The following is a 19,463-nucleotide window of genomic DNA, read 5'->3' on the forward strand; positions in this document are numbered from 1 at the left end:
GTTTAATAAAAAATTTATATCTGTATTTTACTATCCTGTTTTAACAGTATATGTAAATAATTTACAATAGAGAAACATAACGTACGTTTTATAATGGGACGACTACAAGGAAAATGCAACTTAGAATAAATTTTTAACAACATGCAATCAAAATAATTCTCATATCAACTCATAATAATATTGAGTTGCGCATTTAAATAAATTTCATTTGACTACTTTTATATATTGTAAAAATATTAAAAGATTAAAAAATTAAGAAACTTCAAATAGTAAGAAAAAATTATGCTGTGTAATTTATTTATATTTCAATAATATAATAATTTATAATTTTTTCCTTTTTTTCCCTTAAATTTTTTTATAGCAATAAATGCGTGCATATTTTTAAAAATATTATTATTAAAAAAACAAAATTTTTTAAAATATATATGCTGCAATTAATGAAAAATACTTATTTCGTTAATTGTAAAGCAACATAAATTAAAAGATTAATTAAAAATATATTGGAAATAAAAATAAATATGAAGTTCTATTTTCACAAAAATAAAAAAAAAAAACAAAACAAAAATAGGAAAAGGAAAAGGAAAAAAAAGGTGTAGAGTTTAAAACGATTTACTTTACTTTTGTTATATATTTTTTTATAGACATTAATATTAATTAAAAGAAAATGTAATTTTATTAATATATATTTTCCTTTATATTTTTTTATATGTTATATTAAATCAATGATAAAATATAAAATATACAATAATTCATGATACTAAATAATTATCAACACGTAAAAATGTAAACATTAAACATTTAATCTAAATATGTAAATCTGTTTCTGCTTTAATTATTTTTTTTATAACATTTTTTTTTTTTTTTATATTTTTTTTTTTTTTTACTTTTTTTCGTAAATTTTTTTTTTTTTTACATTTTTTAATCAATATGTTTTATTATATATAATATTTTGTTGCGTTTGCAGAAGAAGAGGAAAGGTATTCTTTATCTAAATGAAGTGACGATCAAGAATATAAATTTTTTTCTTTAATTTTTACTATAATAAAACAATTACAAGATATATACATTCATATATATATATACATGTGATATACATATATACGTATACAATGTACGTTTACATAAACATGTACTAATACATATATATATATTTATACATGAAAATAATTCTTTAAAAAATAGAAGCTTCTCCAACTTTAAAAGTATATAAAAATTATGTTCGGAAATAAAAGAAGTAATTAAAAAACATAACAAGGAATATGCAAAGAAAGGATTATAACATATTTCAAGAAATTAAAAAAAATAAAATGTTTAACCAAATAAATATAAGAAACACTCGAAGTTAAAAAATTTTTTCGGATGTATTCATTAGAAAAGATAGAACATAAAATTAACCAGGCAAAATTAGTATTTCTCAAGACAAAATGAATTCTAATAAAAATGTTATTAAAGTATATAGGTATTATAGGAGTAATGACCACAAAAAAGTTTTAAAGTATGATATTCATCCATTTAAAGATGTTAAAATGGCTGTTTTAAACTATTTTGTTAAAAAACAAATTATTCATAAAAAAACACACACTAAGCGCAACCGCAAATGTAATATTTTTTTCTTTAATTTAATTAATTACAGAAAATATAAAAAAGGAATCATATTGATACTTTTAGCTTATTTTCAAATGATATACGATATAATTTTATTTTTAATTAAAATATACATTTCTATTTATATATGTTATATATATAATTTTAAAAAGTTATGGTTTTTGTTATTATGTAATTGTTCTGGTTATGTATTCAAGAAATATAAATATTATATTTTAAATAAAGTAAGTAGAAAAGGTAAAAATATATATGTAGAAATAAAGAAAGGAGAAGAAAAAGACAAAAAAATATTATCAATTATCAATTCAAATAAAGTAGCAAAAAATTGTTACATGTACTACTACGATATTGATAATAATAAGTCTGTAAAGCTATTTAAAAGAAATAGCTGTATTTATTGTGTTTTAAGTAAATTTAATATTGATATATTTTTTTGTTTCAAGGGGAAATCTTTTTTTTCCTTAATAATAAAGGATGAAATTACAAAGAGTAAGAAAACATTCCGATGTAGTATGTGCCGCAAAAATTATAATAGTAATAATAATAGTCTTTTGAATAATAGTCATGAGAATATGACTAACTGCAATACATGCTATAGTAATAATCGTCCTAGTTACATTGGAAAAGTAACATATGTTTGCGTAAAAATTAAAAATAAAGAAATTCAACTAACATCTTTTCATGTACGCAGAAAATGGAATTACAGAAAAGCTGTAAAAGGCACATTTAAAAAAAATGTATATAATGTAATAATATATTGTAAAAATGCGCATAATTATTTTAAGAGAAGAAATATAATTAATTACAGTAGAATATGTTTTAGTAATATAATTAAAAATTTAATAAATATAGACGTGCAAGAAGTTAACTATTATCATCTTCTTTGTTATAGAATGTATGATGTTAATGAAGCAGATGATAGTGGTTTATGCAATACGTGTAATATTTCACATAAAAATACTTTATCAGAAGTGAGAGTAAGGGAAAATGTTTTTATTGACAAAATAGAAGAGATAATTAAGAAACCACTGAATTTTTTTTTAATGAAAATTATAAAAGATTTTAATAAAAACACATATTCAATAATTCTTACAAAGGAACTTCATAATGTAAATGAATCAACGTTAATAATATGTTTTAATATTTTTAAAGTAATAATTATTCAAAAGTTAATTAAAGTTAATATTGTTATATACTACATAAAATTTATAATAAATAGGGCGTTAAAATATAATATGAAAAAAAAAAAGGAATTAAAGATGATAAGAAATTTGTGTTATAATTCGTTACGTAGTAAGGAATTTTATATTGTAATAAAATATGGTACAATTATAAATATATTAAAAGAATATTTTATAAATTTCTTTTTTATATTTCTGATTAATAATTTACTTTTTTCCGTTATATTGTTAATATATAAATTTAATTACTTAATTTACTATGTCCTTTTGAATAAACAATATTTTCAAAAATCACAAAAAAATTACTCCTGTTCAATTATAAAAACAAGGAGAAATTCTATGTGTATTTTTGAGTTGTTATTTATTTATAATATTGAGTTAAATGTAAAAAAAGTTAATGAAAAAACATATATATCATCCGCAGCAGAAAGGGAAGAACTGGAAATGGGTGAAAATGTGCACAATTTAAGGAAAAGCCAAAACGAAAATTTGGAAATTAATTTAAAATATTGTAAAATAATGAATGTAAATATGATAATGAGTTTTCATATGAATATGAATTTAAAAAGTGTTCATAATAAATTAAGAAAGGATGGAAAATATAGAAGAAAGAAAAAAAAAAAAAAACGTTTGAACAGGATTACGAACATTGAGAGGAACTTAAGAAAAATAAAGAAACTCTCCCCATTATCAGAAGATTGTTTTAATTATGCATACTTTAAGAATTTAATGAGGAAAAAAAATAGTCTTTATATTTTTGTGTTAAACTGTTTTAAAAATATTCTTTTGAAATATAAACACATGAAGGTGCTACACCTTAAATTGGGGTGGCGGAAATGTGGAAGTGATGTTAAGAATCCCATGAACATTTTCTTTGAGAAAACATACTCTAGTAAATGTAGCAATCGCAGTAGTCGTATTAATTGTAACAACTGTAGCTACCATAGCAATCGTAGTAATCACAGCAATCGTAGCAGTTGTAGTAATCATAGCAACCGTATTGATCATAGCAATTGCAGCAATGAAGATAACAATGGTAACAACATAAGAGATAGCAACAACAGTAGTAACAGAGACAGCGGTAGCAATAACAGCAAGGGTACGAACAACAATAGCAGTAGCAATACAAATAGCAATGGTAATACCAATGCCAACAGTAACAATGCAAGTGGCAGTAACTACAGGGGAGGTAGTAACCAGTGCAAAGGGGATAACGGTAAGAATAGTAATAATGGGGATGATGACAATGAAGAGGGTGATGAGGAGAATAATAAGAAGAAGAAAAACAGAGATGAAATGGATGAAAAAAACAACGAAGATGCTAATAACAGCAGCAAAAAAAATAGTAACAATAACAACAACAATGAAAATGACAATAATGTGAAGGAAAATAAAAACGAATATGGGCTTCAAAATAAACAGGATAATGAACATCAAAATAAAAACGAAAGTGCACATCAAAATAAACGCTCAAATGAAAACATCAACTTAGTGGATAAAAAAAAGAAAAACGAAAAAAGTAAGAGCACAGAAAACAAAGGTAAAGGGGAAAACCCAAATGGTGATATAAGCCAAGTAATTTTAGGAAAAGAAGATATTCCTTCAGTTAATAATAATTCTTCCCTATTAATAACTGAAAAAAAGGAAACGAGTAAAAGAAAAAAAGAAAAAAAGATAGGGAAAAAAAATTGTTATCAAGAAAAAAATGATAAATACTCATTGAATCTTCTTATTGCAGAAAATGCATACAAAATTATAAAAAATGGAAGAACATACAAACAGCAAGAGCCACTTCATAATTTTCAAACACATAATAATTTTATGTTGAAAGAAATGGTATGGATGAGTATAGATTATTATGAAGAAAAAAGATGGAAAAGAAATGTTTCCAAAAGATTTAGTTACCTGATGAATAATCATTTTGAAGAAAGGAAAAAAAAAGATAAATATTTTATATCGTCTCAAATATCAAATGATATTAAAATGTTTTGGTTTTTTATATTAAATGAAATTAGACCTGATTTAGTTCCAATAGATCTAGATCATAAAATTAAAAACAAGCATGTTTTAAAGAAAGATTTCTTTAAATCAATTAAAAAAAATTTACAAATAGAAGAAAATAATTTTCAAGTTGATAGGAATAATATCTCGTTAAATAAGCAGTGCACCACAAATGTAAATCAATTTTTAACGAATAGCGATGCATCGGACAGAAGGGGAAAAAAGTACCAAACGGACCAAACAGGAGAAAACTCCAAGCGTAATTCTGATACGCTTTCTAAAGATTCTAACCCAAGTAGTATATTCGACATTGCTTGCAACATGCTCACATTTAATTTTATGAATAAGAAGAAAGATGATCAGAGTTGTAACGATCTTAATCTTACTACAAATAGGAATAACAAAAGTGGTAGTATGTACAATTCACCAAATAGTACAAACATTGATACGAATGGAGATTCTTTGAACATTCGGAAGAATAACGATAGTAATAATGGTAATGATATGAGTGATATTAATGAAAGTGCTAATGGTGACTATAATAATGATAGTAGTAATTGCAGTGGTGGAAATAGTGGTAATAATTACGTACATGCTTTGGATGAAAAATTCATAGCTGCCTTTGAAAATTATGAACAGCGTTTTATGAATATTGAGGAAAATGTAAATAAGGAACTACTATATAAACATGAATATAGTATTAATAAAAGAGGGTTTAAGAGTTCCGAAAATTTTAACATTGATGAACATATGAAACAAAATACTCTTCATTACAATGAAGAATATAATTATTACTACGCAGATTGGAATAACTATCTACATATAAGTAATCACTTGTTTATTTATTGTTTACTTTTTATGAGTATTTCTCTCATTGAAGTTAATGAAAATATTTTTTATCAAAATGATCACATTTTAAATGATAGTGAAGTAGAGCACCCAAATGAAGGGAATGATTATTTAACCCTAACAGGAAACCGTTCGAATTTGATGATAAGAGATAATGATATGAAACAAGAATGTTATCACCCAAAGCATAGCAAGAAAAAGAAAAAGGAAAAAAAAGAGTATAATGCTGCTGGTGAGTATGAACAAGGGGAAGTAGAAGAAGCACAAGGTGAACAGGATGACGAAGAGGAACAAGAAGAACAAGAACAGATGGAAGGGCGTGAAGAACTGAAAGAACAGAAGGATGAAGAAGAGGAAGAAGAAGAAGAAGAAGAAGAGGAAGAGGAAGAGATCGAACCAAAAGAAGGGCACAGAGGAGAACAAACGAAGGAAGGTCAACTACTTAAACTAAAAATAGTAGATAAGGAAATCAAGAGCGAAGCGGATGAATTTGACGAGGAGGTATATAAAGAATACAAACAATATGAAAACAAATATCAAAAAATATACCAAGTTGATGTTAATGATAATAGGGATAATGATAATCTAAGAAATAACTATAGCTTCCATAATAGCAAGAATTATATGGATTATTATGAAAATATGAAACATTCAGACAATAACGTTTTGAGACTTCCTCCTTTAAACAATGGAAATGTTAAAGAGTTAATTGTGATACCTTATTCCTCTGTTGATAATATAATAAACAAAGAAACGTATGTATTAGGAGGGGAAAAAAATATAAATGAATATGTTAACGAAATAAAACAAAAGAATGTAAACTTTTTTATGAACCATATGGAATTGTATGGAGGGCAAATATATCCTTTCGAATTTGGATATATTGATGATTTTTATAATGATATTCGTTTGCCTTTAATGAATTTATCAGAATACGATGAATTCACTTTTTTTTTATATTTATTTTATATAAAAAATTCTCCGCATATATTAAAAAAGCAAATGAAAAAAGAAAAAAAAAAACGCAAAAAAGACTTTCCAGATATAACATCAGCAAAGAAAAGAACACCCAGGCGTAAATTGAACAAAGTAGAAAACGAAAAGGATATAGAAATTATTGAGGAATATGAAAAAGTATCAGCAAATGAACGTATTTTAATGAATGTAGAAGAAGAAATTATTTCACAACAGGAAATAAATTGCGTAGAAGAAGAAAAGCAGGTTATGCCCTATAAACAAGAAGAGAAGGAAAATGGTTATGTAAATAAAATTACACAAAAAGATGATGTACAACTGTCAAAGGAGAATACTCTTTTTGTTGAGGAGCACGTTGAAGAGAATTTGAAGGAGTGGAACGAAAAGAGGGAAGAGTGGGCCATGGACGAAATTATTTTTCTTCTCATTTTGACCAAGACATATATGAAGTACATAAATATTGAAGAAGTCAAAAAGGGGGGGGAAATGGAGGAAGCGCAAAATGTGGTTGAAGTGGTAAAAAAGAAAAACATTGACAATAAGAACTTCATTACAATGATCTGCTCAGAAGAGGAAAAAAAAATTGAAAAAAATTTACCAAGTGACAATTCAACGGGTAATAATATAATATCAATGAGTAGTATATTGGATGAACGAAAGGTGGATGAAGATGAGCACAGAAATCATTTACATAAATGTAATGGCATGAGAAACGAGAAAATCAATGTTAATGAAGGAATATATGTTGAAATGGAAGAACATAGGAGTATTGAGATGAACAGTGTGAACAACTCAGTTGTGTTTACCCCTGATAATAACGAAATAGATAATGGTATTGAAATTTTCGAGAATAAAAATTTTGAGGAAAAAATCAAAATGATTGTCGGTGACACATTTAAAAATATTAATTATGTTAATAATGATAATTATGATAATTATCATAATTATCATTATTATGGTAATTTTGGTAATTATATATATCTTATAAATTGGGATATTATATCATTAGCATTAGCATCTTATAATAAATTAAATCACATTTATGAAATAAACAGAAGCGCAAATGAGTGTAAGGATAAATTTTTATCCATCATAAAAGGAATTTCATATGAGAATATGAAATCATTAAATATGCATGCTGAGCACTACTTAAGTAACAAAAAAATGCGTAAAAAACCATTGAAAAAATTAAAATTTCTACCCATATTTTCGTCAACAAGCACCACTATATTATTAGACTCTTTTAATAAATACATGAATGAAAAAATTGAGGGGTATAAGATAAGGGAAAGAAGTTGTAATAGTGAATCAGTTAGGAATTCTGATAATTTTACAGTTGATGAACAAGTTGAGCAATATGAAAAAGAGAATGAAAAAATAAGAGCACTGAAGCAACGAAAACAGGGAGATGATGTATCTAACATAAGGGAGAAAAGTAGGGACAATAATGATGTTCTACCAGATCAAAAGAAAAGAAGAGAGTTGTTAGGTGCGTTATATAACGACTTATTAGAAGGAAACAATACAATAAATTTTATGTCGAGTATGAATAATAAAAATAGTAGCAGTTACAACGAACGGAATAGTAGTATTAACGCAGTGAATGAAATGAAGGAAGAATTGAATGATCCATATTTGCATAAAAATAGTAATGTACTTATAAATTTATATAAAAATGAAAGTTATGTTAATAATTTATTTCCGGATTTTTCCGAAAATACTAACGAATCTTCAGAAGGAGATTTGGATTGTGGAAAAGATAGCTTTTTTAGTTATAGTGACATAGAAAAATTAACATTAAAATTAAATGATTTGACATGTATAAAATCTGAATGCTTTAAAGAAGGGTTTAAAAGTGCAAAGGAAAGAGGGAAAATGGTAATTGGAGTTAATGCGCATATGAAAGATGAAAGCGGAAGTAGTGATATGCAAAGAGGAGTAGAAAATGATAAGACAAATGAGGGTTATAAGCAATATAGAGAGGATGAGCGAATGAAACTGCGAGAGAATGTAGAAGGGGCAGTATGTGATGGTAAAAGGGAAGACAAAAGTGACTCATCAGAAAAAGAGATGCAAGAGGAACAAGAGGATCGTATGAATTATCTTCAAAAAGGAAAGGAAAAGCAGCAATTGCAAGAAAACCAAGCAAATAATACGGATGAAAATATGAAAGGGCAATACGGTGGAAGTGAAAATAAGGTAGGGAATACGTACACAGAATATAATTTAGAAATAAAAGAAAAAAAAGTAGTAGAAGCGGTTGGAGGGGTGGAAGCAGTGGAAAGGAAAGGTGGAACAAGAATAAGGGGTAAACACGATTGTGCATTGTTTGACGAAGCGAATAGTAAGGATGACTTAGGTACGTTGCACTTATCTTGCAATTCAAACGTTGTATCAGGTGAAATGATAAAGGATAAAGAGAAGAATGAAAAAAATTTACAAAATGATAAGTTAAACGGTTGGAATAGTTTAAAAAGGTGGCTGTGTTCTATATGCAAAGATAAAAGAAATGTTAATGAATTTATATCATTACTAAAAAATAAATATATTGTAAAAAACAAAAATTTTTATAAGATCATTCAGAATTTTTTAAATAAAATAAAGCCTATTGTAGGATATTATAATAGTTTGTTAGACGCACTAAATGGTGAACTTAATTATAAATTACCGAATAATGAATACGTCAATGACATATGTACAGAAAAAATAGATAAAGAATTTGTTAAATTTATTAAAAAAATAATTGAATATGATAAAAAAAGAAAAAAGAAAAATGTAGAGAAAATAAATAGTATATCCTATAACAGATTTTATAATCATAATGATTTTTTTATATATTCACCAAATGAATCATATAATACTGTAAATGAATTTGCACAACAGATATTGAACTATGTTCCTTATGTTGATGACAAAAAGAAAAATAATATTAAAAATATGAGAAAACGATTTGAATGTAAAAATTTAATATCGCAAATTTTATTAGCTGATTATATTTTAGATAAATTAAAAAATTTTCCTATGGATAATTCTTTAGTAACTGCTACAAATAACAAAGTAGTTGATAAACAACTTTTAGATACACGTTTAGAAGCGTATACACAATGCATCAATGATAATTTTAATGAAAACGATGATATATTTAAAACGGAAAATATATATACAGATATGGTTGTAGAGCAAAAGGAAGAATCATTATATAAGGAAAATTTACATAATTGTGACATAACAATAGACGAAAACAGGGATAAAAGTGTATCTCGTGATAAAATTATTGATAAGAAAGAGATTGAGGGACCCACTCCTCCTGACCAGAAGGATTTACCGATGAGCATTTATAGAGAAATGAAGAAAGTGGAAGATGAAGTGTATGGCAAGATTTCCACACAACATACAAGTAATAAGGAGATAAGTGAAATATGGCATATTAGTAAACCCGACAATAGTGTTAACACTAGTGTTAACGATAATAGTAACAGCGATGTACCTAACAAAAGTAGTAAGAACAATGATAATACTAAGGTAGTCTTATGTGATGTCAATTTCACCGATTTAACAGGAAACTCCATGAACAAAGATGGACATAAGGACATTAGCAATGACTTAAGCAATAAGAATAACAATAACGTCTGCAGTGAGGTCAGTAACCATATTATTAATGATAATTGTAACGTTAATGGTAATATCAATGGTAGCAGCAGTGGTAACAATAATAATGATGATAAAGCCAATTTATCTGTCTGTGCGGAGCAAGCCAAAAAGAGTGAAGAATTTTTAGAAAAAGAATGTAATGTTTTTAGAATTGAATCGGAAAATACAGTTGATCAAGGAACCACTGCACATGTGTCTAATAATGGTCTTACACCATATAAGTTAAATGAAGAAGAACATAAATTTGAAAAATATATAGATTCATCTCTCAATCAGAGCAATAATCTTAACAGCCAAATTAATGGTAAAAGTGACAATATTAGTAATAATATCAATAATATCAATAATATCAGTAATATTAATAATATTAATAATAGTAGCATTAATAATAATAGTAGTGATATTAATAATAAATGCAATAGTAATAATAGCGGTAGTAATAGGAGTAAGAATAACAGCACGAATTTGTCCAGAATTAAAGAGGAAACTCAGAAAACAAAGAAGACATCAGCAAAGTCAAAGAGATCATCTATGTCACTAATTAAATCTTATAAGGGAAGTATAAATGAATCGTTCAATTTTGATAAACATTTAAAAAAAAACACGAAAACAGAACTGCTACTTAGTAGTAGACAGAAATCACTACCAATTAGAAACACACAGAAAGCAAATAAAACAACGAAATATAAAACATCAATAAGTGTATCTAATTTTTCACAAGATAAATTGAAGAACAATAGCATATTAAATTATGTACAGAATGGCAAAGCTTATTTGTCAAGTAAAGCACAAGCGAAAGCTCAAATGATGATGAATAAAAATAACACAATTAATAATATATCTCTTATTCAACAAGGGCCATGTTCTCAAGGAGACGCACGTATACAAAAAAACAATCCACTAGTAGACGAGAAAATGGTAAATGCGCATAATAGCAGCAGCAAAAATAATTACAATTATGATCATAGTAGTATAAACATTAAGAGTAACGGTAGTAGTAACAATCGCAATAACAGTAGCAGTAACAGTTGCACTAATAATAATGATACATTAAATGGTCAGAATCCCATCAGTGTTTCAAATGATCACCAATTTGTAAATAATGGTAAGTCAAATTTCCCAAATAAAAAACAGAAGTTGTTAGGTAATATATATAATAGTACTTCGAGCAAAAATTCATCAAGTGAAAATATAAACAAAAATATAATAAATCAATATGGAACCCCAATTAAAAACATTCAAGACTACTGTAATATGAACCAGTCGCCTCGAAATTTGCATAAATGTTTATCTAACACAGAAAGTATACATTCAAATGCTTCGGCAATATTACAGCAACAGGTGCAAATGTCGGGAGATTCTCAATTTATTAGTAGGACAGATACCATGTTTAATGTGAATGCAACTAAGCCGTCGGGTAACCTACCTTCAAGTACTTTCATCAACAATAACGACAGTAACGGTAATAACAACATCAGTAACTGTAATAATAATGTGTACATTTTTTCGAGGCAAGGTAACGAAGATGGTAAAACCATTACCCCAATACATGCTTTTTCACAGAACAGTAAGCACATTCCTATAAATGCTAGTAACAACCAAGTGCTTTGTAACAAATCGATATTGTACGAAAGTGCAGAATTAGCTACGAAGCAAATGGCTGCAAGTAACGCATTAAATAACTCTAATTCAAGACAGATGGAAATATTATTGAATAATACAACAAAAAAAATACCATATTCGTTCAATAATAATAATTTAATTGTCGAAAAGAAAATGTATTCTATGTGTATGGAAAATCAAGTAAAGGAATCAGAAGTATGTGCAGCATCAGAAGCGTCAGTGCCATCAGTAATTTCAGTAGTATCGTTATCATCATCACCATCATCAGGAGTTACAGGAGCAGCAGGTTCAACAATCTTAACATCAATGCACAAAATGAATGATGAGCTACTCATGGTAAAACCTGCATCAGATAAAAACTATCTGTTGTCCAATTCCCTTAATTCGCAAGTAATGCAAGAGAGCGATAACCAATTAAGGATTTATCATGATCAACATATAATGAATAATCCAGATATAATAAATAACGAACAAAAGAGTTTTATGGATGTAATGAACAAAAACGTTCCTAATTATAATTATGGAGTACCAAAATATATTAGCAGTAATATGCAAAACTTTAATTCGATTAATAATGAAAATAGATCAAATATGCTGCAAAATTATAATCAACCAAATTATGCAAATGTGAATAATAATTGTATTCCCTCCAATGGATTACAAAGTCAACATGTGCAATCCTCAAATAATTCTAAAAAGGTTTTACATTATCCTACTCACCCCATTTCAAATCTTGTAAATATGAACAGCACAAACATAGATAATAAATTAGAGAACGCGTCATCACCTGATGATCCATTCATTAAAAAGATGAAATGTACCAATCAGAACAGTGGAAAAAACGATATGAACGATGAAAAGAGAAGCATATTGTCTATATTAAAAAACGCTTCAGACAAATCAAACCTATTCCAAAACATGCTTCAGACGAAGCAGCCAAGTGATGTGGATGCTATTACTCCGGACAGTAACAAAGTACAGCAAAATTATGCACTTAGTATTAATAGCAGTAGCAACATTAATAGTAACAGCAATAGTAACATTAATAGTAACAACAATAGTAACATTAATAGTAACAATAACAATAACAGTAGTAGTAGTAACAACAATAGCAGTTGTAGTAACAACAACATTAATATTAGTAAAAGCAGTTATGTTGATAATAATGTCTATTCAAATATGCCATCAGTTTTATCCAACTCATTACAGCAATCACATGTGCATATTAATGATCAAAAAAATAATTATATTTACAGTGCTTACGAAAGAGATTCAAATAACCAAATACCCTTTAACACACAAGGAAATAACTTACAAGGAATAAATCAGCAGAATGTTAATATAAACAATATTAACAATATTAATAATACAAATAATACAAATAATATTAATAATACAAATAATCAAAACATGAAACATAATAATGAAAATTTGCAAAACAGAAAACCGGGAAATTCAAATTCGTACGTCAATCAAATGAATTTTATTCTTCAAGTGTTGAATCAGTTTAATGTGAACTCAAAGAATAACATTCCTGCAAACGTGAATCCACAAAATGTAAGTAAAGCTATTATGGAGCAAAGCTGTTTGAATCAGTCAAATATAAACCAGCCGAACATAAACCAATTTAGCACCAACCAGCCGTACGCCAACCATTCTAATATGAATCAGTCGAACATCAACCATTCTAATATGAACCAATTGAATATCAGCCATTCTAATATGAACCAACCGAACCTAAACCAACCAAATTTAAGTGCACCATTTTTTAATCAACCTACTAGTTCAGTGCAGAATGCCAATAAGAATATGGGTATATCCCCATTTCATTCACCAACCTTAAAAGGAAAAAATGTAAAGTCATCTTTTAATGATAATAATGTAAATAATTCTAATATGGTAAATATGGGTTTAAAGAGTAGCCTAACCAAGAATATAATACAGAAGGTACCGCAGAAAAATGTTTTTTCTCCGCAAGATATGATTCAACAGAAATTAATTTTGCAGCAGCAGCAGCAACAACAACAACAACAACAGCAACAGCAACAACAACAACAGCAACAGCAACAACAACAACAGCAGCAGCAACAACAACAACAACAACAACATTATCAACAACAACAGCAACAACATTATCATCAACAATTATTGCAACAAAAATTACAGCAAGAATTATTTCAAAAGGCTTATAATGACAAGGAAAATCAACCAAGCTCCCATTCACCATATCAGGAAATATATAATCAGTGTACACCAGAAAATCAAATGCATAATGATCAAATACGACAGCAAAAAATGTTGCAAAAAATTCAACAAGAGCAAATACAAAAACAGTTGCAACAACTGCATTCACAGCAACTGCACCCACAAAATATGAGTCCTCAGCATCAGTTACAAGTACATCAAACAACACAAGACATGCATACTCAACAAGAACAATCCCCGCTAAGAACGCAGAAATTGAAACAGCTGAATCAGCAGCAGCTACATCCACAGCAGCTACATCCACAGCAGTTACATCCACAGCAGTTACATCCACAGCAGTTACATCCACAGCAGTTACATCCACAACAGTTAAATGCGCAGCAGTTAAATCCGCAGCAGTTAAATTCACAGCAGTTGCATCCGCAGCAGTTGCATCCGCAGCAATTACATTCACAGCAATTACATTCACAGCAGTTACAACAAATTCAGATGCAAAAACTGCAGATTCAGCAACAGGAATTGAAAAAGCATATGGAACAAATGCAACAAAATATCCCTTTATCTCCTCAAAAAATGCAACAAATGTATAATGTGAAACAGAATATTATATTAAATGAAGAAAATAAAAAAAAGATTAAACAGAGGCAATTTGCCATACCTTCAAATTCTCAAGTTTCTAATATACATCATTTGCAACAAATAGGAAACCAAGATGAACTTATTTCTAAAGAAATTTTAAATAGTAATATGAGCGGAAATATGGCTGGATATATGAGTGGAAATATGACTGGAAGTTTTAGCGCAAATATGGCTGGAAACGTTAATACCAATTTGAATGAAAATGCACTACATATGATAAATAGAAAAATGTCAAATAACCAAAATAAATCTAATAACCAAGACCAATTTATTTCGTACGATTCATTTCAGCAAGGTCTACCTTTAAACGAAATTGATGTAAAAGACATGAGAAATGTTGATAATAGCGTAAATGAAAATAATATTTTATTAAACCCATCACAACCTAGAGATATTTGTAATAATATCCCTCCATACATTCTACCTAATAACGGAACATCTTTTATGACCCAGAATTCCCACTATAAAATAAATCATAAAAATAATAATAACAATTCACAGCAGCCAAATAATTGTTAGTTTCGTGTAAACTATTTTAGAGCATGGAGGAAGTGCGTGTATATTATATTTTTATGTAAGTATATATGTTTGTGGGCGTGTGTACACATGTTTGTATGTATGTGTGTTTGTACGTGAGTTTGCATGTTTCTTTGTATGCGTGTTTTTATAAGTGTATGTACGTGGGTTTATATGTTCGTATATATATGAGCTACTTAAAATAATTAGGAGATATAGATTCTTGTAAAACATCAGATGTTTAATATGCGTTAAACATGAGTAAGAAAATGTGTGCCTTTATCAGAATTATATGCATTTTCAGGAAAAAAATGTGTATTATCTTCCTTTTTATTGTAATTTCACCTTTATATATATTTATATGCTATTATATATCAAAAAGAATGACATTACTGTTATATGTTATAATAGAATAATATAAAAGAAGCCAAGATTAAACACAAGGTAAAAAGAAAAAGGGGAATATGTGTTTTAAAAATCTACAAATTTTCAACAAAAAGTAAAGAAGATTTGTTTTTTTTTCCTTTTTTTTTTTTTTTTTTTTTCATTATAGTTTACCCTAGTTTATGTTTAACATTTGTTTGGAAATTAAAAAAAAAAAATAAAAAATATATGATCCTCATTCCTCATCATTGTTTCAAAATATATTTACTTTTTTACCTTTTTTAAAAATATTGATATTATTTTTGTTGTCCACTTTATTACACCTTCATGCATTCTTTTTCATTTACATCCATACATTTTAGCTTTATTGATGACATCATTTTATTACATATATATATATATATATATAATGTGCTTATAAATTAATGAATCAAAGAAGCTTTTTATTTTTTTTTCTTTTTCCATACATAATTATTTAATTTTTTTTTTTAATTTGTATTAATTTCCATTATTCCTTTTTATTGACATTTATTGTTCACATATTTTTATTATTATTTTTTTTTTGTTTTTTAAAAAAAAAAATTTTGATGACGAAATGACGCAGTTTTTAAAATCCTAAAAATATATTATGTGATCCGTAAGTAAATAATCATAATGAAGGTACACAATTATATGTCATGGAAAAAAAAAAAAAAAAATTCGGACTAAAAAAGAATACAACTACGAAGGGTGTATCTTTTTTTTTTTTTTTTTTTTGTAGATTTATAAATAATCCTTGCATATTTATATAGCATAAAATAATACTGTTTGTATCATTCGTTTTTATTATATCAATTTTCTTAACCCTTAATGAGTTTAAAAAATGAGAAATAAAGAAATGAATAGGTAAAAATGAAAGGACACAAATGAAGGAATACCAAAAAGATCTTACGTTGAAACGATTTTTCGTATTTGTAACACGTACCTATATATAAAAAAAAAAATTGGTATATTTTTCCCTTAAAAAAAAATTGACGTAATGATTCCATAATAATTTACGTATAACCACATTCGGAAGTAGCGCACCGTCATATTATATAACACGGAAGGCTTACTTGACATAATGTTCAGTTAAACATATTATACATTTGTTTTATTCTGTTATATACATTGAAAAAATTATTTAAAAAAAAAAAAAAAAAACAGTTATAAACATAAAATTGTTCCTTAATATGCAAATATTAATGTAGAACAATGTGGATTGACCAAAGTAAAACAAAAATATAATTCAATTTTTTTTTAAATTAGTACTATATACATGTAGTACGTTATACATATATATATATATATGTTTGCATACTGGCCCTTTTTTTTTTTGGAGACTCTTAATTATATCGATTTACATTAATATTAAAAAAAAAATATAACAAAAAGGAACAAAAGTTATAAATTACAAATCATTATCAGCGGTATATAATTGATTTTTATTAACATATAAAAAAAAAAAAAAAAAAGTTACAAGAAATAAAAAAATGACTTCATATAACAGAACAGAAAAAATTAACATTATTTATATTGTGAAATTCATTTGACTATGAAAAATAAAAAATTAAACGCAATACAAATTAGATGTATATATTTGTGTGTGATTTTAAGTTGTAGATACTGCTAATTTACGAGATTGATGTACATTATTATATGAAGGAAAAAAATACAGGTATATGTAATATATATATACATGTATGTATGCTTTATTCAATAATATTTTTGTAACTTGCTCATGGTAGAAATATTCATAAGGTAATATAGCAGTGACATCTTGTATACTTATGTACCTATTTACATAATACAGAGCATTTGTGAAAGCGCTAGGAGAAAAATGGAAGAAGCAAAAGTAGAATATAAAATAGAACCGGAAAAAAAAGAAGCTGTTATAGATGCTTCGAATTGGCCATTATTACTAAAAAATTATGATAAACTAAATATTCGTTCATCTCATTTTACGCCTCTTCCAATGGGTAATTCACCATACTCAAGAAATTTAGAAGAATATTTAAAATATGGGATAATTAATTTAGATAAGCCAAGTAACCCGTCTTCACATGAAGTCGTTTCATGGATAAGAAAAATTTTAAAATGTGAAAAAACAGGACATAGTGGAACACTAGATCCAAAAGTAACAGGGGTACTACTAGTTTGTTTAAATAGGGCAACTAGACTTGTAAAATCTCAACAAGAATCTGGAAAAGAATATGTTTGTGTATGCAAATTTCATTCGAAACCTAATAGTGTAGAAGAAGTAAAGTTAGTATTAAATAATTTTCAAGGAGCTATATTCCAAAGGCCACCATTAATATGTGCAGTTAAAAGACAGTTAAGAGTTAGAACAATCTATGATTCGAAATTACTAGATTATGATGATATAAATAATATATGTGTATTTTGGGTAAAATGTCAAGCAGGAACGTATATAAGAACTTTATGTGAACATATAGGTTTGTTATTAGGAGTAGGAGCACATATGCAAGAATTAAGAAGAGTAAAATCTGGTAACATGACTGAGTATGACAATATGTGTACATTACATGATATTTTGGATGCACAATATATATATGATACAACAGGTGATGAAAGCTACTTAAGAAAAATTATAACACCTTTAGAAAAATTACTTATTAATTTCCCGCGTATAGTTATAAAAGATAGTGCAGTTAATGCAATTTGTTATGGTGCAAAGTTAACCATTCCAGGTGTTTTAAGATTTGATACTAATATAGATATAAACTCCGAAATTGTTCTAATGACAACAAAAGGTGAAGCAGTTGCACTAGCTATTGCACAAATGACTTCGACAGTCATTGCAACTGTTGATCATGGTATTGTTTCTTTAACAAAAAGAGTTATAATGGATAGGGATACATATGATGTTAAATGGGGATTTGGTTCTAGGTCTATGGAAAAAAAAAAATTAATTCTTTCAGGTCTGTTAGACAAGTATGGAAAACCAAATGAAAAAACTCCCTTAAGTTGGATAAAAAGTGAAGGTTATGCTCCTAAAATTGTTGGGGACACCACAATTTATACTCTGAATAATGATAATAGTGATAAAATGGAAGAAAATAAAAAAAGTACCACGATAATTCAACAAAATGCTTTGGATAATGGTAACTTAAATTTTAATGAGAGAGAGAAACAAAAACGGGAGAATAAACTTCTAGAAGCAAATAATAACATTGAACACTCTGACACAGGTGTAGTGAAAAAGAAACGAAAAAAAAAGTAGATACAGTTTAAGCAAAAATAATACGAATGTATGTTGCATACTTTCCTTTATAATACTTGAAAATTTTATGCATTTGTAAAAACTAATTTATGACAAGTTGCCAATTTAAAAAAAAAAAATTTTATATCTATATCATAGCAAATTTACAACAATTTATTCAATATACGCGTGTGTAATGTATGCATAATTATAATCCACAAAACGGTGGTTCTTTAGTGTATTACTTTGTTATTTTTCTTATTCTCATACCCACTGTTTTTCTTTTCTTTTTCTTTTTTTTTTTTAAATATCACTTTATTTGCTTTTGTTAATATTTAATGCAAACCACTAATATATACTTTCCTTTTTTAAAGTTTCAAAATTTTTTATTTTTAAAAGTAAATTTACAACTTAAATTGTAAATATTAATGAGGGTTTTATTGTTTCCATTTATGCATACCTCTACTTACCAATTGTTACTAGAAGAGGAAAACAGGGAAAATTATAATGTCCTAAAATCATCATGCTGAAATCCTTAGGATAGCAAAAATTTCAAGAATCTCTGCAAAAACATTTTAACTGATTACTTATTT

The 19,463-nt window shown here is 27.0% G+C and overlaps 2 protein-coding genes across 2 annotated transcripts; both read left to right on the top strand.

The window, feature by feature from the left end:
• Positions 1 to 1,424: 1,424 nt before the first annotated feature.
• PmUG01_13040800 (conserved Plasmodium protein, unknown function) lies at positions 1,425 to 15,248 on the top strand (the record flags this gene model as incomplete). Its single annotated transcript, XM_029007400.1, has 1 exon — positions 1,425 to 15,248. The coding sequence occupies one exon, from the start codon at positions 1,425 to 1,427 to the stop codon at positions 15,246 to 15,248; it is 13,824 nt and encodes a 4,607-aa protein (XP_028863793.1).
• A 2,239-nt stretch (positions 15,249 to 17,487) lies between these two features.
• Positions 17,488 to 18,891, top strand: CBF5 (H/ACA ribonucleoprotein complex subunit 4, putative; the record flags this gene model as incomplete). Its single annotated transcript, XM_029007401.1, has 1 exon — positions 17,488 to 18,891. One exon carries the CDS (start codon positions 17,488 to 17,490, stop codon positions 18,889 to 18,891), a length of 1,404 nt encoding a protein of 467 aa, XP_028863794.1.
• Positions 18,892 to 19,463: the final 572 nt, after the last annotated feature.

This window comes from Plasmodium malariae (assembly GCF_900090045.1).
Source record: "Plasmodium malariae genome assembly, chromosome: 13".
NCBI classification, from domain to species: domain Eukaryota; phylum Apicomplexa; class Aconoidasida; order Haemosporida; family Plasmodiidae; genus Plasmodium; species Plasmodium malariae.